The sequence below is a fragment of the Drosophila teissieri genome, chromosome X (genome assembly GCF_016746235.2).
Source record: "Drosophila teissieri strain GT53w chromosome X, Prin_Dtei_1.1, whole genome shotgun sequence".
NCBI classification, from domain to species: domain Eukaryota; kingdom Metazoa; phylum Arthropoda; class Insecta; order Diptera; family Drosophilidae; genus Drosophila; species Drosophila teissieri.
In genome coordinates this window covers 20,574,966-20,598,883 of record NC_053034.1, presented here as the reverse complement: position 1 = coordinate 20,598,883, position 23,918 = coordinate 20,574,966, and the positions used below count along the sequence as shown (strand labels likewise).

The 23,918-nt window shown below is 42.5% G+C and overlaps 2 protein-coding genes across 3 annotated transcripts; one reads left to right on the top strand and one right to left on the bottom strand.

Annotated features, from left to right (window-relative positions):
- Positions 1-1,705: 1,705 nt before the first annotated feature.
- LOC122624564 lies at positions 1,706-2,995 on the bottom strand. The gene is made up of 2 exons (XM_043804202.1): positions 2,297-2,995; positions 1,706-2,084 (listed from the first exon to the last, which is right to left on the bottom strand). The coding sequence occupies exons 1-2, from the start codon at positions 2,874-2,876 to the stop codon at positions 1,810-1,812; spliced, it is 855 nt and encodes a 284-aa protein (XP_043660137.1). The 5' UTR covers positions 2,877-2,995; the 3' UTR covers positions 1,706-1,809.
- Positions 2,996-12,206: 9,211 nt separating this feature from the next.
- LOC122624730 lies at positions 12,207-12,929 on the top strand. Of its 2 annotated transcripts, none has more exons than XM_043804415.1 (4): positions 12,207-12,269; positions 12,316-12,471; positions 12,540-12,656; positions 12,768-12,929. In XM_043804415.1, exons 1-4 carry the CDS (start codon positions 12,207-12,209, stop codon positions 12,927-12,929), a joined length of 498 nt encoding a protein of 165 aa, XP_043660350.1. The 2 variants fall into 2 exon arrangements, with proteins under 2 accessions (XP_043660350.1, XP_043660348.1); XM_043804413.1 differs by having other exon boundaries at positions 12,540-12,707; positions 12,774-12,929.
- The last annotated feature ends 10,989 nt before the right edge of the window (positions 12,930-23,918 follow it).

Here is a 23,918-nt window from a genome sequence, read left to right as displayed (position 1 = left end):
TCCTCCGTTTTGCGTCCGCCGAACAAAAATTCGAAATGAGAACTGATGACTTGCACTTGGGTTCTCTCTCTCTTTCCTTTTCGTTCCCTTCTTTAGATGCTAGAACATCGTAGAACACGTAGAAATTGCGGACCATGGAGATTCTGACGTCACGATGCAATTTTTAAAAGAGAAACGTAAAGAGAATAAATTCCGGCCGAATTGGAGAAATGGGTATCGCCAGTTTGCCAATTGAGATCTAACTATTTGGGGCCCTTTTCCTGACTTTCCGACTCTTAACTTAAACCTTGCGAAAGGTCAGGGATTAATTAATTAATAACCTGTTTTTTTATAAGATTTCCGCTGTTGCTCGCTGCGAGAATTCGGGAGGCCAGCGATCCGCTCCTCCAGGGGCTGAGTAATCCCTTATTTCTGGGTATTAGTTCGATCGCTATTCCGCTCGATGTTGGGCCGTATTTTTGCTCGATGTTAGATCTCGTACTAAGCGCCAAATCTGGATAAAACAATAGACCTCTTGCACCACCGCCCAAATCGCACTTTCTTTTATTCCTCGCTTACCCTGCAATTGGACTTAGCTCTGCTTTTGGCTGGATTTTTCCCTTCTTAGTGCTTCGCAGGGAAGCTATCCCTGCTCTCTCCCGCCGAGCCTACGGTATTTGCCGAGATCTGACAGATGCCTATGTTGCCTCTTTCTATGCTAACGCTCTCTCCCGACTTTCCAGTATGTACGGAATCGGGTATCGATCAGGCCCTGTTACGTTGTTTGGAGCTCGGTAGTCTCCGCATGGACGCCATTCTCCGTTCGCTTTCTTTACCAAGTGTAAAGGGCTTACCCGGTTGCACTTTGAGGGACGACAAATTCCTTTATCCAAAAGATAGGAAAACTCGCTCAGCGCTGCTTTGAGTTTGTCTGCTGCCAGTCGTCGTGCACGGTCGTGAGTGGGCGGGCCGTTTGTGGTGATAAAATGGGTTACTTTTAATGTTATTAACAGCCTGTTTGAATTGATCGTTGCGAGATCTCGATATTCGTGAAGTAGCTTGGCGTATTGGTTGCACGCATCGTAGGATAAAATCCGAGCTATTTCATGCTTAGACGTGCCACAGGTCGATTCAGATAGCGTTGCTCGATCGATAAGTTTACGTCGCTTAATGTCAACGAACAAATCGAAGTGTTGAAGAAAATCGGATCCAATGATAGCGCAATTGACGTTAGCTACCACGAAAGTCCATACAAAATTTCGCCTTAGTCCGAGTGATAATGTTATGCGTTTTTCTCCATAGGTTTGTATTTTTGAGCCATTGGCTGCGAAAAGAAGCTTTGGAGTGGGTGTTGGTTTTGCATTTTTACAGGGTGGCAATACTGAAATGTCGGCGCCGGTGTCAATTAGGTGGGCGACCACTCTCGCCCACTATCTCCCACTCTACTCGCAGCCCTCTTCTCGGCCCACCACCACCCACATGGCAGGTCGCATGTTTGCATGCTCTCTCGACGCCTTTAACTTCATCGTCCTTTGTCACGCCCTGGGCGCGATTTTTATCGCGCGGAAAAGCAAGAGGCTTTAATTAATATCCACACCGAAAATCAAACAACCTGGTTGTTTCCCTCGATATCAAACCGAACTCACTAGATTTACAGCGGACAATATACTACTTTGTGCCATGAAATAATTCCATATATGAAATTTAAATGAAGTAAAACAAGAGACAACTTTCAGTGTTTTATTTGTGAGGTGTATATAAGCGTTCTGAAAACAAATTTGAATATTATCTTTGCCAGAAAAAAAAACTATCCTCGGCGAAGCGATGCGCTTAGGTATCCCCCATGTTTGACAGTATCTCCGTATCATAGAACTGCTCTTGGTTTCGCCAGTACGCGTACTCGCCATATAACTCCTTCAATGCATCCACTTCCCGCCTCCAGCGCTGAATGGTGATCAGATTCACCTCCACGCCCATTCCCTCCAACTTGGCCAGGACATCCAGCACAAGTTCCTTTGCCTTGAATTGAAAATAGGCCCAGGCGATTGGGTTCTGATTTGCGAACCACGTAAGGAGCCTTGGGATAGCGAACGCCATACAGAGGGCTATGGGAGGGATTGTGTTACTCATTGTATCACATGTAATACTGAAAACAATAGTGTAACATTAGTGTAACAATAGTGGTGCAATAGTGGTGCAATAGTGGTGCAATAGTGGTGCAGGTCTGTCAGTTTGATTTGCGGACAGAAGCTTGTTGGGAAAATGGTTAATGGCAAAATTGGCGTGTGTTCCATGTTACTCGCCCAAGGGGACTTACCGATCCTAGTCAGCAAAATGATGTCGATGTAACAGAAAATGGAATGCACCGTCTCCAGGGCAACCATCATCAGAAGAAGCTCATAGAACTCGGTGCCAAGTAGGACGAACTGCACCGTGGCCACGCAGCGGTTGATGCAGTCGGCCACGCGGACCACCGATTCCGGGGTCAAGAGCACATTGAAATCGCCGTTGATCAGCCGCTCGTAGGGCCGGAATCGCAGATACGGCCGGATGAATGTGTAGATCATTAAGAGGCTCATGATGGCCATGCCGAAGATGGCCAGCTGCTGCACCAGATTGAAGCTTTGCAGCGCCTCGAGGACATCAAGGATTATGAGTCCCAAGCCCAACGAGATGGAGCCCAACTCATGGCGCGAGAGCAAATCAAACAAGGCTCGCGGCCAGGTGAGGGCATTCACCATCTGGTGGATCTCATGGAGCGTGTATCTTTGTGGGCGAGCAGCCGTCGTATACTCTACGGCATCCGGCCTGTTCGCTATGTCACTGGGCACTAGGCTCCTAGGCTCTACCTGCTGTTCGTTCGCAATTATGCCGTTTGTTGGTTCAATTGTTGCCATTTTGGCTTCTTGGTTAACAAAAAAAACTTCTAAAAAACTTCTGAAAAACTTCTAAAAAAATAAAAGCGAATTTTCGATTTCGATGTTCAGCCGACGGAGCTCTGGCTTGTACTGAATAGAACTGAGAACTGGTACAGAGCCTGAACGACATTCTACGGAGGGTTATCACATGGCCTGCTAGAAAAGTTCAATTGTACTACACATATTTCACACAAAATATGCCCTTACTTCTGCAGAATTTAAGATAGCTGATACTTCGCCTCGATTATGAATGGTATTAGCCAATGTTCTGCATTGTACATTGTCCCGACATTTGCTCAATAAATTCATGATGTTTTCTTGACCAGCCGTAAAGACTTCTGGGCTGGCCAACTAACTTATTCATGGCCCTGGGGAGACGAGGCTTATCGCTTATCAATGGAGCTCTGGTCCACTCTTCGATGCCCGAATATTTCTAAATATTTGCTCAGCTCGAGCGAACAAAGGACAAAGAACCTACGAGGACAAAGGAACGCGCTGCGTTTGGACATGCCGCGTAAACGTAATAAATAAATAAAATCCCATTCGATGCCCGATTGCGGGGAAACAAGAGGCGCGCGGGGGCGTGGCAGTGCGAAATTGTAAAATGCCAGTCCCAAGCTAAATGGAAATAGTGAATTGGAAATTGGAATCGCTGCTGCCGCTAATGAAATGCGATAAAATGAACCGAAATCGAACCGAAATAATACCCACATTCAAAGGCAGAGGGGTGATGGCCACCGATCTATTGCAAACATTTTGTGCGGAAATTAGTAAAACTTTTCGATGCCAAAGTGCGGGATTGGGAGTGGGAGTGGGATTGCTGGGCGCGGCGATTGCCTTTCCCTGGCTAATTTCCAGTGGCAGCTCGAAATGTAAATCAAAACTGCAGCTCCAAGGGGCTCACTAATTAGATTAACTTGCAGCAGCGGCGAAAAACCGACGCACACACAGTGAGTCGCAAAAAGCTGTTGACGATTTCGGAATTTGTTTTTGCAGCCTGGTGGTAAAATACGTGCACTTCGAATAAAACATGTAGACATTCTGAAAGCAAACGTTGCGCGTAGATGAGAAATCAGACTGCTCACAATAATATTATTGCATATTCTATATTGCACACTGTTTAAGAAGAGGCATATTTTGTTCGCTGTGCAGCAGAGCCCAGATATTTTCGCTACATATACTTACTATATATATTTATATATGTATACGTTTTTGACTTGGCGCCAGCGAAATATGCTCGAGTTTCTTGCCCGTGTCTCCGTTGCTGCCATGTCTCGCTTAATTATTTCCTTGGCTAGAGCAAACAATCAACATAATTTTTGACACGCCTCCCACGCCCCACGCCCCCCGGCCAGTTGGGCTTCCCATTTTGCAGCTCCTTTTCATTTACGCCTTGTCGGCGACATAATGAAAAATGTGGAAAGTTGCGAGTTGTGAGTTGCGAGTTGGCAGTAGAAGAAGCGGGCGGAGGCGCCTCATTAGCTGCACTTGAAGAGCCACCTCCTACATTCGATGGCCTTTAATAGCCTGGCCATTTTCCGTTTTTACGTTTTCCGTTTTCCGTTTCCCCATAACCGAACTTTTGCCCAAAACAAGCACAAACAAAACAAACACAAACACAAGCACAAAGGGAAAACAGGTGGAAAAGGGCTCGTTGCTGTATGGGGTTAGCAAAACGGGCTTTCCCAACACTTTCCCTTGTTTGCATTTAAATTTCGGTTTCAATATTACCGAAAGCTGCATAAATTATCTTTACAACCTCAGCTGTTTTTCCGACTTTCCTCGTATGTGACCGCGTATGGATGTGGCTGACTGCTGGCTTTCCCAACTATAACTATCGATCTCACTTAAGCCTCCTGGGTCCTGACTCTCCGCCTGTCCGTCTGTCCGTTTGTCCGTTTGTCCGTATGTCTGGCCCATATGCAAACCGGCAATAAAATCTAAATATTTTGCATATAAATCAAATCGATGGAAATTTTCGGGACAAAGCAAAGGTGCCATGTGTCCATGTGTCCAAGGGTGTGTGCTGCAGACAGCGGGACAACGGGTTTGGGAGGGAAAAGGCGGGGGCCGGGGGGCGCCAAAGGACCCCATTAGATTTGCAATGCAGCTGGACAAGGGAGGTGGAGGAAACGGAGCGCCCAGTGCTGCCGGCCATAAGTTGGGAGAGCTATTGAAAGAAATCACTTTTAATATTTGCTTAATTAATTTATTACAAAAGATATTAGTTCTGAAAACTCCGCTTTTGGAGACCGGCGACACAAACTCAATTCCGGGGATCTACAAATTTAGTTACATTTATTCAAATAAATTACCATTACATTTTTGGGACTTATGTCTTTTTGGCGCCTTAAGGAATATTTTTGGTTTAGCTTATTTAAAATTTAACAATTATATTTATTATATTTATGTACTATATACTATATTTCGTCTTATTTAATCTCAAGTTATTAAAATACAGTATAAATGGAAGTAATTTTTGTATTTGTTGATGAATTATTTTAAAATAACTATTTTTGACTTTTACCTTTTATATAGATACATGAAAAATTCGCAAAAAGCCATTTTAAGTATAATCCATTTTAAAAAGAATCTTTTGTAAAAGAGCCCCCTTTGAAAAAAGGTGAGTTTGACGTTTTTCCATCAAAATCATCAATATATTCCTAGTTTGGGGAACCATGTTTGGCTAGAACCAGGCCGAGTGCGCATCTCTGGGGTCCAGGGGTCGACTGCCTTTGCCGAGTGTGTTTTGTGGTCGTGGAGTCCACACACCTTGGATGTGGATAAATGCAGATGCAAATGCTCCGGCACAAATTGCGAGGAGTCGCGCCGAGCCCTCTACTATATGTATGTATGTATGTATGTACATGTGTGTCCTGCCAGCTGGGCGATCACGTAGCCATAAGCAGGAACAGCAGGAATAGCTCCCAATCTGTCGGGTCGATCATGCCTGCGGCAGGTCCTTGAAATGTCCTGCGACTACGTTCGGTAATCACGCGTGACGGCTCACTTTTGTACTGGATTATTTGCTTACATCAGCACGTATTGATTGATTGATGGGGTAGTATTTTATTTCCAAATTAAGTGGGGATGCTCTGAAATTGGAGGGGAGCTTCATTTCTTAAAGGCTTAATGTTTAGTTGCCTGAAAAGGTAAGCAGTTAATGTAAGAATGTTACAAGGAAATTATGAATTAAGGACGTGTTCTGGCATGACCTCAAAGTGTAAGTCAGGCAGCTGAAGAGTTCGCAGGATAATGAAGACATCTGGCCACCGAAAATGTCCTGTCATGCGACCCCTTGAACTCGGCACGCTGAAAGCCCACATACACGTGCAAAAGGATAATGGATAATGGTCATTTGGATGCGCATGTGTCCAGGCTGTTGGTCCACCTTCATTTGCATCATTTGGCGGCTCCTAATGCAGCGGAGAGCCCTGGAAGCAGCACAAGGATGGACGCCGGGAAAAGCGACATGGACGTACGACAGGATGTGGCATGCAACATTTCGTTTACGTCGAGTGCACTTTCGGTCACATTTATTACACAATTCCAATAAATAACATTTCGCAGGGCTTCCTGCCTGCTGGCTGGCTGCTGTTGCTCCTTTCTGGCCAGCTCCTTCCAGATCCTGACAGCCTCCTTACACCCCCTCAGCCCCTCACAACCACATACACATCCACGGGCGCAGGACATGCAGGACTTGCAGGACACACAGACACAGACACCGCACGTCGGCAACGATTTTCTTTATGGTATTTACAACAACATCGTCAGCTCGTCATCGTTTTGCCGCTGGCCAGAAGTGGGGAAAATCAGAGGCGTCGGGAAACTGAGGGGAAGAAAGCGAAAGGGGCGGGGGCGGGGCGGAGACGGAGACGGGGAGAGTATTTTATTTACGAGTATTTCCCAACACTCACACACCCGACCGCAAATAAAATGTAGCAAGCCTCGCAAGTGAATCAGCTTATACCCTACAGTGGATTGCTTATCCTATGATAAGAATAAATGTACAAAGGTGTCTAGTTGTAGTGCAATGCAACTGTTATCAAAACGTACATCATGCATTAGCGAACTTAATAGCCTATATAAACAAGCTATTCGTATATATGGTCAATCTTCGCCGATATAAAGAATAATGTGCATTAAACATGTTACTGCTTCGCGTATCCAGAACGATACATGTTGGGAACTTCTCTTTCTTGACATAAATTCAGTTTAGCGCACTTCAAAAATAAAAAAGGGTATACGCAACTGGGTGGCAGAGTAAGGACTCTGCAGTCGAAGGCTCCTGCAGGATGCTCAACTGCTCGCTTTTGCCGTGTATGTGTCTGCAATAAATTTGTGTGCTTTATTGATATTTTATATGATTTTATTTTATGCTTATTCCATTCGGCTCCACTCGGCTATCGCAGTGCGAGTGCCTGGGCCAGTGCACTTGAAGTGCTGTAAATTTGCCATTTAATTGACAGCCGAATCATAATTGCATTGTTCTGCCTTCGCCGCATTAAATTCGACTTTGTTGCCGCTGTTTGAATTTAAATTCAGCAGCTTCGACTGCTGCAGTATGCAGTATGCAGTCTTCAGTCTGTAGTCTGTAGTCTGCAGTCTGCAGTCTGCCGACCGCCGTCTGCACTGCATATTTATGAAGTTATTGCAATGCCAACTGGCATAAACATATTCATCGGGCGATGTGGGGAACTGTTTGATTTGCCACTCTAACGAACAGCCTGTGTGTAGATGGTGTAGCTGGTAGGGTGTGTAGGGTGTGTAGGGTGTGCATAGGGTGTGTGCCAGAAGTGCTCATTGTTTGCTATGCAAACTTTGCCAGTCGCTGCTGCTTCGCTGGCTTCTGCGACTCCAGCGACTGCTGACTGCTGACTCCTGCTCCTGCTCCTGCTCACACTGAATCCTCCAGCTTTTGGCCAAATATCAATAGCACGGCGGGATGTGGAGACCGAAACGGCGGGCCGCACTCCGCTTGCATATTTATGTTGCACATGATTATGTTTAATTTTCCACGCCCCCGAGGCCAGCAAATTTGGCCCCAGTCAAGAGTTGAATACCAAATCCGCCGGCGGACAGCGTTCTGAAAAAAGGCCCCAACTAATCGTATATTCAGCTCATAACTAGAAACGCACTTGAAGGCACTTTGGGGCGGAAAATACTAATGTGGCTGGTACAGCACTTCAGGAATGAAGACGTTTAAGTCCTATTTGAAAAGAGTGAAGCCCAAAAGTCTTGTAACTGCAAGCTAAAACAGGGCTGAAATACTTTAAAACTTATGGAATGGGTTTTAAACGGACTTCATAGGTTTTCCGAATTTGTGTGGAAGCTTGTAAATAACAATATCCGCGTAGTAACTAAACAAATAGAGAGAACTCTGGCTTTGGCAAGCCGATGCTTATATACCCTTGCTGTAACTATACATTTTATAAACAACTGATGCATTCCAGATATGAACACTATGCTACTATGATTACTTGTATAGGGTATCGTAGTAAATTCGTCTAAAATCAGAGTAAATTAGAACCATTTATGATCTGCAATAGAAAGTATATTTTTGGATATGTTTACTGCAGATAGCTTTACAACAGAGAGACTAGTTGACGTAAAAACGGACAGACAGGCAAACGGACAGAGAAACGGACATGGGTGAATTAGTATTACTAATCTAGAACATAGGTACTTTACACGCTTGTAAATATCCACCTCACTGCGTTGCAACTTCTGACTGAAACCAATATGCTCGCTGCAAAGGTACAAAAAGGTGTATACATACATATACATATATATTTCCAGGAGCGACTACTGCACAAAAATCGACTGCGAGTACACTACAGAATTGCAATCAGGAGGCGAACCGATTTCCCTGGCAGTTAAGTAATTGACCAATTCCAGAGCACCACTCGATTGTCAGCCATTCGAGTTTGCGACAATATCGATAACCTGTCACAATATCGTTAGCCTTGATGGCAGTTGCAGTGCTCCTTCCGTTTCGTTTTTATGTCCTTTTGTCCGGTCCATCCTCCTGGCCATCAAATCGTTCAATCCATTTTCGCATTTTCCCATTTTCGCCAGCCCAGCCCCATGGCCAATGTCACAAATTAAAATTTATTTTCCGACCATTTTTATTTAAAGGTTTCGCTCGCCGGCCACCCATCCCATCCCATCCCGACCCTTCCGTCCACGTTTGAATATTTGAAACTGGTGTCTGGGCAGCAGCTGGCATTCCTCAGCAGCGGCAAATAAACAAATGCAGGCGTTCCATTGCAGCCAACGTGCAGCATTGCGAGCTTATTTCCAATTCGCTGGGGGACATTTGAGCCTGGAAAATGTGTTCGCTATTTAACCGCATTTATTGCACTTTTTCTAGCAATATTCAGCAGGCAAATTATTGGTTCTAGAGTGCGGAAAACATTCTGGCCCAAATTTCAATACAACATTATTGCAGAAATGATAGTTTTCGACTAATGCAATATTATGATTTAATTGCCTCGATATAAGGAGAAACCGTGATTTAAGGACCCATTTAAAAATAAATTCACGAAAATGCAATGCATATGGCATTCTACTTTAAATGAACTCGAATCCGCAGCAATTATAATTACACTTATGTCCAGTTCTGTCGTTCGATAATTATAATGCAATGCTCGACTTTTATACAAGCTTCTTCGATTGGTGCACTTTAGAAACTGGTTTCCTTTTTCCCATCATATTATCAGAGTTTAAAGCTCTGGTAGTGAAATTTTGACTTGGTTTTTACTATTTTAACCATTTAACAATCAGCTAGTAAAAAATGAAGGTCCCAATGTTGGTGCGTTGCATAAAACGGGGCAGTAAATGAATCGCATAACAAAATGCTCGACATTATCAAGAATTTGTCTCAAAGGTGAGAGCATGCCAGATTCGGTCTTACCCTGGCTCAGTACCCACACCCGTTGGGATCCTTTTTATTGTTGTTATTGTCACATTTATGCACACTTAATGGCAGCGACAATCGACCTATGAATGTTCTTAGCCTTGGCTCTCCTGTGGGTGGCCGTGTGTGGGTGGCGATGTGTGGGCGTGGGGGGTGGGTGGCAGGAAAATAAGCGGAAAAGTCTTCGGAAGGTGGGTGGGGATCTGGCAGAATGGGCAGAAGCTGCTGCAGCTCCACAGCGTTCCATAATGGCAATCAGGGTGCAAATAATGGAGGAGCTATCCGAGTCAAAAATACCCTTTAGTTCATTTTTGAGAATATAATTCAGCAAAATGTGTAAAGTATGAATCACATTTCTTTGGATTAAACTGTAAAGTACAATTTATTTTGATATTTACTAATTTAATAAGGTTACATTACTGCAGCTTCTTTCTGATTGTGCAATTTTTATTAAGCTTATAGCTTTCGACATTTTTGTTTATCTTTAAGTACTCAAAATGAACAAAATATTTTATATATTTATTAGTTTATGTTGTTAAAGATCTAGATTCAATTTTCGAAAGTGGACCGGCCAAATCTCCTCATCGTAATACCCTACGATCCCTTCTCCATCCACTGGGTATGCAAACAACGGCGAAGAATTGCGCTATCCCCCAATCCCGATGTGCTACCCTTTTCCTGGTATTTTTGGGCTCGGTTTTCGGTTTGGGGGCGGGCGGCTCTTTTGGTCATTTTGGTTGGAGCATATTGAAAAATTGTTGTTGTTGTAGGAAAAACCCATTTGGCTATTGTTTGTCATACTTTGGACGGCAGCCGTTGCCGTTGCCGTCGCCGTCGCTTTTCCTGCCGTTCCTGTTTTCCAGCTTCGGTGGATTTTTAATAAATGACTTATGTGTATACACCGCGGGGCTAACTGCTTTCCATGCTCGGATGTGTGTGAGCGTGGAATGTAGCTCCCAAAGAGCTAGCCCCCCATCACCACCCATCCCCACCCATCCCCACCCATGCTCATTCGCCCTACTTCCACCCCTTTCGGCCATATTTTCGTTGTTTGTGCTTTTAACGAGCCCAGCTGCGTGCCGGTTGCGAAAATCGCTTTTAAAAATAATAACAATGTTGTTCGCCACCACCAACAGTTTATCTGCTCGTCGACACCAAAGAGAAGTTTTAGAGAAAATTCAAGGGGGGGCTTATAAAACTGGTCAAGCCATTTAGTGGAGTCTAAATAAGGCCTTTGGACGATATCAGTCCTACCATTGGTTAGTGATCTGATTCTTCATATACTACGTTTATGCAATGAGATTTCATGATTTTCCAAAAGCGTGGTTATTTGGCAAGGAGTTTTCCATATTAGTGAAACAGCCTCTATCCTCTGATTTACGAAAATAGTACCAATATATAAGGATGGAAATAGACAATTACGGATGCGACTGTTGCCGCCTGTCCGTCCGTATGAACGTCGCGATCTCGGGAACTATACTTGTGATACTTCCGCTGCTTTATCATTTTCCTGCCAATTTCTATCTTGTTGCGTCTATGTCTGCAGAATTTGCATGTCTAATTTCAACTTTTCAGCTTTCATCGTTCTTGAGATCTCGGCTTTTATACGGACATACGCGGACAGATCGACTCAAAAAGATTAAGAATACTTATTTGTTACTTTATATTTTTGGAAACGCTTTCTTTAAAAAGCTAAGTCGTTTTCAGCGACTAAGTACGTGTTATAAAATAGGGTTACATTTTCTGCTAGCTTTATAATTAGTATGATTACAAATACATTATGAGTCAAACTGTAGTTCAGCACCTATTTTGGTTTCATACAAAGCATTGTAAGCTGATAGTCAACCAATTAAATGGACTTTTAGTTTATTCGTTCATGTGGAAAATTTAGAACCAGTTTAATAACTATATTTTGCTTGTGACCGGGGCTTTTGGCATGTATCATGCTTATGTTCTGTTAAAATATGTTGAAGGTCCATTTAAAATATATTATCTGTATAATTAAAACAATTTATTTATTAAAAAAAAATGTAAATTACATTACATGAACACAAATTGGACTCATAAATATTTTATAACCACCAGCAAGCTCTGTTTTTCCGCAATCGTTTTGGCCGACTTGGTCGTGGATATCAAAAAAAAAATATATATACTAGTATATACTTCGGTATAAAGTTTATACATTGACAATTTGAATTTGAAGAATAAAAATGAGGAGATAGAGTTCACTATTCACCACATTTTACTTAAAAAAGAAACAAGGAAGTCAACCAAAGATCGTATTACTTAGAAAAGATTCTGATTATAATTTAAGTTTGTTTTTTTCTAATTTGTTTAAAGATAGTGTTCAAATTTATTAGCCAGTTTTAAAACATACACTAAAAGTTATAATGACAGTCAAGCTGCATTTGTTCGTCGCTTTTCTAATGTTTAGTACTTACTACTTGACAGAGGTAAGTTTGTATTACGGAAAAGCCATTTTTTAAAAGCTTCTTCTAGGTTTATTCACTAGTGGAATTTACAAACGTACAGTGCGAGAATATGGACAAGGACTTTGCCTTAGTTGAATATTGTTATCTGAAATCTGTGAACCGATCTTACAAATATGTTTCCATTAAAGTTAACCTCCTAAAGCCACCCATAACTAAAGTTAAGGTATAATGAACTGAATATATCCCATTATATTTTAAACGATTCAAATAAGTTAACATTCTCTAATTCAGGTGCGTTTGGCTCTCTATAAACGCTTGAATGGCTATAAGCCATTTCTGTATGATCTGACTGTAGACGCGTGCCGGTTTCTTAAATACCCGAAATCCAATCCGGTGGCTCTTTTTTTTTACAATTGTTTCAAAGAGTACTCCAATATGAACCACACTTGTCCCTTTGACGTAGGTATACGCGGAGTTTATTAAAAAATAGTTATTAACTTATTTCCTATATTACATTCATTTCAGCATGATATTGTGCTGGATAAGATGTCGTATCATAGTATAAATAATAAGTTCACCAAAGTACTGGCCTTTCCGGAGGGGAATTATATGTTTGAAATGGACTGGATAGCCTATGACATCAATCGAGTTATAACTAAGTTATATTTCTCACTTTCTTGATAAGAAGAGACTATACAAAATCAATGCTATCAAAGCTATACAAAGTGGCACTCGTAAAGAAATGATATTAAAAAGTTTCTTGACAATTTTCAGAACAAAACGAAAGGAGGCGAAGTGCGAAGCTGACTGGGTAAATTAACCAAAGCTTTCTCTACAGCATTGCAAAGTATGGAAAACAAACAACAATTGGAGTTCAGAGGAGTTGTTTGGGTCGGGATTAATTACAAAAATAAGAAGAAACTTCTAATCGCAACTTTTTTTTTTTGCTAGCTTTATTTCCAATCTTTATAATTTAGCCGAAACACAGAATCACTCCTGCACTCCCAACAGCCACTGGCATCTGGAGTTAAATGTATAATAATCGAAGTAAATCGATTTGAAATGTAATTTTAACAATTTATTTGTTGTATAAATAGTTTTATTTTAAAAATTATATAATGTGCATATATTTATAGTTTTTATTCTTATAGAGGGCCTTTCAAATTGGCCTATGATTTAAAGGACAGGACCTCACAACTATTGTAAAAGATTGTAAGGGTATTATTCTTATGCCAATTGGTGCTGCATATTATTCATTGCTTCTAGATGTAGGTTTACCAATTAGTAGAACTCCTCTTGCAAATATTCTATAGATTATTCTCGCTCTGTACTTAGTAAAAGACAACATAAACTATATAAATCCTTTTCGGCACAAATCTGCGCTACTTTGAGTGCAGTATAAAATATCGGTTTTGATTTCGTTTGGGGGCGTAGTAGTAAACATTAAAAATTAAATTAAAAGTGTGGTCGTTTTGTTGGCGTTAAAATGGGATTGGCAACGTTTATTCCTTTATAGTCGGCTTAATCTCAACGTTGTTTCATTTAAACATACTTGTACATATGTAGTTCCCAAACGGACTGGGTCAGATCCACTCAGCTAATAATCCTGATGACGAATGTATACACTACAGGGTTGAATATGTCTTAGCTATACGAGTAATGGAGCAAGAGAACTCCTACTTTTAGTTCCATCCAGTGTCCGTGATGTTTGAGCACCTCGGTGCCATGTAAATTCCTCTAAGTTTTCGAGTCAAGCATTTCCAATTGGCGAAGCTGTCGTCTTTCTTTACAGCACCCCGGAGATCAATGAGATCAATGGGAAATGGCTGGTCTGCGGTGTCGTTATGACAGAAGCTGTTGAAAATCTAGGTATAATCTAGTATTCTGTTTTTCTTGGCCTTAAAGTCGTGCAAATATTGGTTGAATTACTCGAGGAGCTCTCCGCTCGCTTCGACTTAATTGACTGGCTTTCCCAGGACCTTCCATTCATTTGGCCTTTGTTTTCCTTTTGCTCTCTAATTCTCGTCGCTGCTCTTTCATACATTTGCCCGTTTTTCGGTTTCTCTGTTTTTCTGTTTTTCCAGCTAATGAAAACATTTGCCGGAGCAGAACGAATACGAGTAGTTATTAAAATATTTTCGTCTGTGTCTGCCAATGACATTTACAGGCTCTGCAACTAGCGGTCCGTGCAGGACACTCGCACACACACACACACTGACACATGTGTGTGTGTGAGTGTGTGTGTGTGTGCCGGGGACAGAAGCCATTTTGTTTGGCTGAAGCTGAAGCTGAAGCTCATGCTGATGCTGATGCTGATGTCGGTACGTCGGTCGTCGGTTTGTCGGCTTGGCGATGGGACTCACAGAGGCGTCGGCTGGAAATGGTGGGGGCGGGGTGCGGGGGGCGGCGGCTTGTTTGCTTTAAAGTGCAACTTATTTACCTGAGCAGCACCAACTGAAATGTCGCTTGGCCCGCCCTCCGAAAAGCCTGCTCATAGGCCCGCATAAATGACGCACTGCACAGATCCTTTTGGCCGAATGCCCTGTAGCCACCTCCCACCGCCCACTGCCCACGCCCACTCCCCTGATACCCCTTGGTCCATGAAGCATATGGACTGTAAACCAAATTGATAAATGCAAACTATTTATATATTTACCCATCATAAATGGAGAATTTCTGGCTTTCATTGAGTTTCGCAACTGGTTGCGATACAAGTGAAAATATCTTCGAAAGTTGTAGTGCACGGATAATAATATAATTTAATAATATAATTAATAATGCATTTTATTTCAAAATTAAATAGATCGTTAACTGTAAGTTATATACATTCCAATAAATGTATTTTATAAAATATTCTTTATAATCCCAGCATTTTACGAGGGAGTCCACTAACTGTCTGCTTTTTTATACTTTCAAGTATATATATGTTACATTTGACATATAAATAGAAACATTTCTATTCACATTTAGCAGTTACAATTAGTTACAATTAGCTCAAGCAATTTATTCGAGGGTGTATACAAGTCGATAGGCTGCACTTTGTGGGCCACAATTCCGCCCTCTTTCGCCGCCTGCGGCGCCTATTGCCATTTCAGCCTTTGTCCTGTGTGTGTTTATGCTGATTTTAATCAACGATTTTAACGTGCGCATTTGTTTGTCATTTACAGTTATTGCTGCATAAACACACACACACAGATGCACACACACACAGGTAGACCTTTATTGGCTTGCATAAACAGGTGCGAAGAGGGGGGGAGAAGAGGAGACTTTCGTTTGCATATTGCATATTTTCACACAGGCACTTTTTCAATAGAAATTTTTATTGCTCAATATTAAAGGGGAAGTTGAGGGTGGTGCAGCACTTTCCACTTTTTCATCGTCTGTTTCCCGCCAAATGAAATAGGATTCTTAAACAAATAAAGCGAAAACAAATTAAAATGCATTTAAAATGGGTTTCGCCAAATGAAATTAAGTACAAATTTAATAATAACTGGATATTTAATTGCAACGAAATTGGCAGGAGTTAATGCTGTTTTCCCAACCGATCCCTGTGATTCTCTGTTATTCTCGGTGATTCCGGGCATCATAAACATAATTTACATGGACTGCCATAAAACGCAGACCCGCTTTTTCACGATTTCCATTTTCCAATAGTAAAATTTAAGCTTTTCCTTTGGCAAAGGGGACGAGTAGAACAAATGACTGCCGGCACAAGTAAATCAATTGGCTGCCATTTGTATGCGTAACATGGGCGGGGGCCGCACCCCCTCTCATTTTGGCCCCGTATATATATTTTTTTTTTCAACGTTTTCCCGAACAGCTGCTGCCATAAATATGACTGGGAAAAACGTTGGAAAAGCGGAAAAACGAAAAACCGGAACGAAGGAAACCCGCACACGGGCGCTCTTTAAGGTGTAAGTCAAACTAGCGGGCGTGGCAGCCGCCCCTGCCCCCAAACTACCCCCGATCTACCCACGCCCATGGTCGCTAGTGTTGTAGCAGCGTTTTATGCGCAAATGCAAATTAAATTTTCACCGAATTGCAAAGGGGAAAATCGCTGGGCACGCGGACAGTCGCAAGAATGTGGGCGTTAAGAAAAGTCAGGGCAACCACGAAATCTTGAAGAGATATAGGCCTCAGTTGGGCCTACTTCCGTTTAATAAACAGTACTTAAAGCTACTCCTTTTTACTGTAGCTGTAATACTTAACGACGTATAGTAAATACATCGAACTTCAAAGCACATTGTTGCATACTTCTGAACACCTTTATGAGCGATTTAATGCCCCTCTTGCCGCATGGGGCATATACCCGAGCATTCCACAACGGCAGGGTATTCGATAGTCCCCACTTGGACGCTCTTTCAACGAGTTTATTTTCTTTGCCGGATTCGCTGTTTTTATTCCTGTTTTGAGATGCTATTGGGGCTGGCTCACGTTTTTGTGGCTCTGTTTTTGGGGTTTTTGTCGGCCGTTTTATTGTTGTTGTTGTTGTTATACGTTTTATTGTTGCTTAAAATTTACGCCATGAGCAATAAAATATTTTAATGGCCACATAAAATGCTGCAGCATTTGTAAATAAATCGGGGAGGCCAAGAAAGGGGCACAGAGTCTTGTCTTTGTAGCAGATTTCACATTCACATTTCACATTCCCTTCTACATTTTTTATGGCCTCGCGAGCAATTTGCCAAATGAAAATCGCACACGCACTGGGCTCAGAATTTCCCTTCAAACACTTTTCATCATTTTCATGTTCATGTTATTGGCGTTGTTGCTGTTGCTTGCTTAATTGTTTGCTTTGTTGCAGCAACAATGGGATGTAATTAAAAAGTTTCCTCAAGAAATTCAATCAGCCAAACTCGAGGCGCCCCGAAGGACACGCCCACAATGTAAACAATGAAGCCAATTAAACGCTCATTAAGTGCGCAGTCCCAAGGATAAAAAGTCCTGCGAGGAGCCACATCCGCATCCTCATCCGCATCCGCATCCTCAGCGTCTCAAGTTAATTTTTTAAAGCACAGCTTTGGGCGCTCAGGTGGATGGAATACAAAAACAACAGGTGAAAATCAGGGGGGGGGAAGTGGGTGTTAAAAGCAGCAGCTAAAGTGCAGTGAAAGGTAAAAGTTTCGCCGAAAACTTGCTCGTATTCCGCTTTCTTTTGCGCCCCGTAAACTCGCCGCTTACACACCGAATTTTCCCGCATTTTCCACCCGAACTGCTCGGTGAAATGCAAACCGTTTTTGCTGCTTAAACCCAAATGAAGTTAATAAACACACTTGCAGGCCAACAACAGCGACGAAGATTTACACCGAAATTCGACGCCCGGAGCCCTTCCAACTGGATTGAGATTCCATTTCGGCTGTTGTTTAATTTCTGGGTGCGATTAAGCGCTTTGAATGATATGTAAATTATTACCAGCACAAACAAAGTTCAAATAAATATCTGAAATAGTTTTGCTTGCAGTCATTTGTGGTAATTTATTTGCTCTTTACCTAATAGACCAACATACAGAAACAGCCTGCGTAGCCGTATTTAAATGACTGAGCATATTTTAAAATGTCAGTCTTCCCTCCACATTAGTTGATGGAAAATGCTCATGCATTAAAGACAAAGGAATTTTCCACCCATTTGGCTCCTGCCATTGCCATCCATTGTCGGCGCTTTCCTTCGATGAAGATTAGCATATGTCTTCATCGCTATCCTCATCCTCATTCTCATCCTCATCTTCATCCACGAGCAGCTTCCAGCATCGAGCATCAAGCATCCACATCCACATCTTCATCCGAATCCGCCAGCGGCTTCTATCAGCCATCCATTTGCACCCTGTCCCAAGTGCCACGCCCCCTTCGTGTCGCCCTGTTTGGCATTTAAAGGTAAGCAGCTAAGTGCCAAGTCACCCGCTCTAACTTCTCCTATGGGCTTACACACGCCCAAAAAATATTGGCCAACTTCACAGCGACATATGCGGAAATGGTGGCCCAAATGGAAAATTACGAATGGCGCTGAAATGCTGGAAATGCTGTTTTAATTTGAAATTAGTAGTGAAATTAGAAATGTGTGCTAAATAAAGCGACTAATGAAGTGTAAGTCATTTAAATGACTGCACCATTTTATTGTTAAGACTGCGTAGATTTGTAAGCATTTCCAGTTTTTCCTTTCGAATCTTCTTAGTTATCTATTAAGTGATACATTTTTTGAGTGCACTCCCCGAAGCGACTTGTCGATGACTTTGATGTACACACTGTGAGTGAAGAAACTGGCTTAGCGAACGGGGGCTTCAGGGGGTTAAGGTTCGTGAACAGTGGGTCGGAGTTGGGGGGTTGGGGGGTAGCAACTTACAAAGCGACGTCGTCAGCGTTGTCAAGTTGCATTTGGCTCAATTGAAATCGAAGTTGCATCTTCTACCATTTCTTTTGTCTACGCAAGCATTCTGCGACTAGAAGCCCCTTTAAAGTGTGGGGGTGGGTGTGGGGGAGGGGGGTCCCAGAAAGGTGGCAATGGGGGCGTGGCCGCGTGTGTGCACACATTTTGACGGCAACATCGCACGGATTTCTGCTGGCATCAATGCGCATATGGCGGCGGGCGGCAAAGGCGGAAAAGTCGGAAAATTTGGGCGGAAAGCTAGGAGAACCGGAATGGGGAGGAGCCAAAGGATGCTTCCTTTATGTTTAAAAGTCGCTGCGCGTAAAACGAAATTGACAAAATCGCATGGAAGTGGCTCAGGCGCAGAGGGGGAATTGCGGGGGTACGTACAATGGCAGTCACTTAAATTTAACTGTAACTGTTCCTTATGATAAGTAAGCAAGCTTATGCCACGCCAACACGCTGTAGCTACAAAAAAAATATATCAAATATTCCTGGGGCTTGGGGATTGGGAATTTCCGGGGATCTTAGGCCCGCCAAGGGAGGTGATGCGACAGGAGGCGTGGCCGAGGGTAAGTAGATTTGAAAGTCCCCTAGTTGACATATTGATTGCTCGGCATCCATGAAAGTGGCACAACGTGGGCTGGTGTTGCAGCATCGAATGGGGAGCAGGAAAATCAATGGAAACGCAGCTTGCGTTGCTAAGCCGAAGCTCATATACCCTTGAAGTAATTAAATATTACTGCTATCTGATATGGAATATTTGAAACCGAAAATGAAATTCCAATGAGTAGATAATTTGCGTTCTGCTGCACTTTGAAATCTTGAAGATATTATTCGTAGGACATTCCCATTTAGATCGCAGCAGTACTCACTGCCAATCAAAGTTGTAGAAAGTGTAAAAACGTACTGAGTGCCATCTATATTGATATAGGGAGCATACAAATTATCAAGCGATTTACAAACGGTTTGATATATAAAGTCGGCTGTAAATCGGTTCATCCTCGTCATTCTGAACTCGGGACTACAGTCATGGACTTTGGCCAATACATTTGGCCGAGACATTGAACTGAGACTATTACTCGCCTTTGCAACTTTTTGCTTTTTGCTTTTTCTGCAACAGTATTTGCCTTCCACCATTACCAAAACATCTGACCTTTCAAAGTAGTTGATGTAATACAAAGCGGCCTAAATTAATCAACTTTACGATTAGTTCGCCATGTCGAAGCACAAGGAGACATTTCCCTTAAGTGCCGGTCAGGTGACTGTAGTGCATGAGGCAGTACATGAGCACTATTGTTGGTGAGCCACTTTGGTAGAATGCACTTTTTATACCCCAGCAGAGGGCGGATTTCAGTCAGAAGTAAAGCTATCTTTCGTATGTATATAAGTCGGCACGGACCGGATCGGACCACTTTACTATATGGCAAAAATGGGGCAACAAATTTACATAGTACATATGGTATACATGGTAAATCAATGTGTACATTAAGTCACTTGTAGTATCAATAAATCAAGACTCCTGCCAGCATTACGCACTAAAAGTACCATACACAAAGTATGAACCACCAAAAACGAAAGTAAAGTTCAGCTCCTCCATGTTGCGTCCTCGGAATCCTTTTGCTGATTACCCCTCCTGAAGATGCACTATAACTGAACAGCCCAGTCAGCCCGAGATTTCGCCGGCGAAACTTAACCAGACTTTTGGAGGATGCCAAGATGGGAATGGGAAAGAGGGAGCAGAGTGGAGTTTCAGTTTTCAGTTTCCAGTTTTCAGTTTGTTTGTCAGTTGAAAGTCGTCCGCTGAATGATTGCTATTTAGTCTGCTACTTGCGACTAATTCGAGATCGCTGAGAGCTGCAGACAGATTTCATTATTTATGCACTTGTGTCTGTGTGCTGGAAAATGGAGAAAATCGGGGGTGGCTGCCGACAATTAACTTTGTTTTTCGCTTACATTTTCACGCTATTTTTTGGGCCAACTTCCGCCGCTCACTTTCGTGCTTTTATGCTTTTATTTATTTCCAAGTTTCAGTTGAAGTGGAAATCAGGGGATTGAGGAGGCACAGGATGGCACAGAATGGCAGAGGAGGGTGGCATTTTCCCCCCTTTTTGTCGGCGTAGAGTTTGCTTTTTGTTAGTTGTTTGCTCCCGGTGCTCCTCGGTCCATGTCCTTTTTATGTCCTGCCGCTGGTCTTCACACCTTGCTGCACTTCTTCATCAGCGCGCCCGCCTTCAGCGAAAAGTTTGGAATCGAAGAAACTAAGAAACGAAGTTAGCACCAGGTGAAAATGCCCCATTGGGCGACGGCTGGCGGGGAAACTCCGGCAGCTCTAATTGAGTTATTTGTGCAGCTTGGCCTGCAGCAAGTAAGCAGGAATTAACCTGCCACGCCCACTGCAAGGGGTGTTTATGCGTATACAATATAATTGGGTGCTTCCATGATTTTGAAGGGGCCTAAAATGGTGTTTACACACTTTTCAATTAACCAAGATACTAAACTAGTTATTTTTGAATAGTAATAGTTTCTAAATCAATGCCATTATACTTTTTTGTACGATTGGGGTAATGGCGCATTTCTTAAAACATAATAACCTTAATTTACTAACTTACAAATCCCTTTTTTCATCATTAGTGGTATACAACATTTTAAGGGTTCTTGGGCTTTCCAAAAGAAATGTTATGCGAAACAGAAACTGTTTTTGTTACCTTGATAAGATAATTATGAGGACATGATTTTTGTATCACAGTTTTCAAATAACTAATGCGAATTAATAAGTTTGCTAGCATCGCGCAAGACATATATCTTTCAGAACATATTTTAGTTTACTATCTTACTTAAGCTAAAAAATTCCGTCCAAATATACGAACAACAAATGGTGCCACAAAATCTGGGTAACTGGACTTGCAGGTCACAGAAAATCCGTTTATAACCTGATTAGACAATTAAAAGTGGTCATAATTATCAGGATGAAATCAATTTGAGTTTCACAGAAGAGCAATTCGAATTTCGCTATCAGTGCAGAAAAAGTGCAATAATCGTTGACCTCATTCGAGACTCCCCGTGCTCATTAACCCACGTCAGGCCGCCGTCTGAATCGACCTTGACCCCTCCCCAGTCAGCGTTTTAATTTTCCGTTTTCCATTTTCCATTTTTTATTTTCCGTTTTCATAAATCCAGTGCCATCGCTCCTTAGCCCCATTACCAATTAGTCCGAATGCCAGCGCTGCCAAGGTCAATGGCCCGGACTGGATGGTCAGGAAAGAAATGGCAACGGGATAAGGATTGGGATAAGGACGAGGATGAGGATGAGGATGCGAATGGGGATAAGGACGTAATGGCGGCGGACAGCGAGTCCTGCTCGATGGCCATTAGGCGTGCGCTGCAGGCTTAATTAATCATGGCTAAGTGAGTCGAGTCCGAGTCCGGGGCGCAAAAAAACTATTAGACATAAATGTGATTTTTCCGTTGCTTTTTCGTTTTTCGCTTTGCGTTTTCCTATTCGGACTGCTTTTGTCTGCGTTTCCGGCTAGCTGGCCTACACTGAGAAAAACCACTCCACCTCCCTGACTTATGCATTGAGAATAATCTTAGATAATTGGTCCAAAGTCTACCCTTTTGCGGAACTCAATTCGTCATTTTGTATTATAAAATTGGTAACGCTTTGAATTTCACATGTATTTAATTTGAAATATTTTGCAGAGTGCAGCAGGCAGTGGAGGACAGCGCACAAATTACTTAAAGATAGATAGAGCGACCGGATGAGGTGAAAGATGTGGCTGGAGTCAAGGGGCGGTGGGCGGAGGGCGGAGGTCGGGGCAACGACGCGTTATTTCCGTTTCCGGTCCACCATTCAACACTCGCATCGGGCCGCATTGAGTGATGAAGTTTCAGAGGCTCCGCAACTGCCACCCGCCCCACGCCCCATGCCCCATGCCACGCCCCCCTGCCCCTTGCCCCAATGGCGCCCGTTTCGGCCCGGCCTATTCCACAGCATAATCATTTTCCTTTATTTTTTACATCCACTCTGGCTCTGGGCACCTTTTCCCCTTTCGCACCCTGCTGTGTCGGGCCAAGTGATAAAATGTTTTATGTGCTCGAGTGTCTGATAACAATAAATAACGCCATCAGGACGTTCAGCAAAACGACCCGGCCGACGGAGGGTGTCGGTTGGCATGTAAACAAATTGGTGTTGAAGGCATTTAGCCCTTTGTTGGGCCAAACGGGCTCTGCGGCCAGTTCGTTTGTTTAGGCCACGCTGCTCGCTGCTCGACCCCATCGCTTGATGAATTGTAATCAGCCTTAAATTGGCAACAAGGCCAAGGACAGCAAGACAGGGAAACAGAGAGACAGAGAGCCAAAAGGGCCTGTCGTATTAATCATCGAAGTTTGAATGGCCCGAAACTGATTTGATTAGTTGGCACAATATGTTCGGGCAGCCAACGCAACAGTTTGGGCCTCAAATCGATTTTCCGATGATTAGCACCGATCAACAATTTCACAAGGGGTTGCAAATTAATGTACATATTTAAAGTTTACTTTTCTATTAACGAGAATCGGAATATATTTTAAATATTACAAAAAATGTTGCATATCCCAATGTCTGTACATAATTAAAACGGAAGGACAAACAAATAATTTCATTTTAATTTATTAGCTTTTTCATTAGGACCGCCATTTAATTGGGTTGATTTTTTCCATTTCCTTTTCCAAACTCAATAAACGCATAATTAAATAATTAAATTATGAAAATGAGAGGGCATAAATTAAAAAGACTGTTGATTTATATTTATATTTGGAATCGCATAGATGCGTAAAATCTACATATGTGTATTTTTGTTAACTTTGACCGTCTCAGGGTTCAAATTTTTAATACAAAAATTCGAAAAATTCGAATAACAAAAAAAGTTCGCACAGGCGCGATTTTAATTTGGATATGCATCGCTTCTCTGCTGCTCTTCGAAACGTGAAAATGGGAAAATGGAAAATGGGAAAACGAGGAAATGCGTGTGAAATGGACAAATGAAAGTACGGCAAAGGGTGGGGAAACGCACACCGAACGCTTTTAATTATGTTGATTTTTCGCTGATTTAATTTTTACCTGTGTTGCTTAAATTTGCAGCACAAACCAAATGGAATTTAATTTAATCCTTTCGCCAAAAAAACACCTCCTCTTTTTGTTTAAACTGCCCGCCAAAGGCAACCGAATGGCAAGCGAGGGGAAAAAGGCAAGGCAAATTATAAAAGCGCTTTGGCCAACGAATTTTTCCAGCTCCCCCGGAAAAAATACTTCAAAAGCGTCTATTCAAA

Coding starts and splice junctions, on each gene's coding strand:
- LOC122624564 (XM_043804202.1), bottom strand. CDS start 2,876: ATGGCAACAATTGAACCAACAAACGGCATAATTGCGAACGAACAGCAG. Junction 2,085..2,296: donor CATTTTGCTGACTAGGATCG/GTAAGTCCCCTT, acceptor TCCCTCCCATAG/CCCTCTGTATGGCGTTCGCT.
- LOC122624730 (XM_043804413.1), top strand. CDS start 12,207: ATGACAGTCAAGCTGCATTTGTTCGTCGCTTTTCTAATGTTTAGTACT. Junction 12,270..12,315: donor GTACTTACTACTTGACAGAG/GTAAGTTTGTAT, acceptor AGCTTCTTCTAG/GTTTATTCACTAGTGGAATT. Junction 12,472..12,539: donor CACCCATAACTAAAGTTAAG/GTATAATGAACT, acceptor TCTCTAATTCAG/GTGCGTTTGGCTCTCTATAA.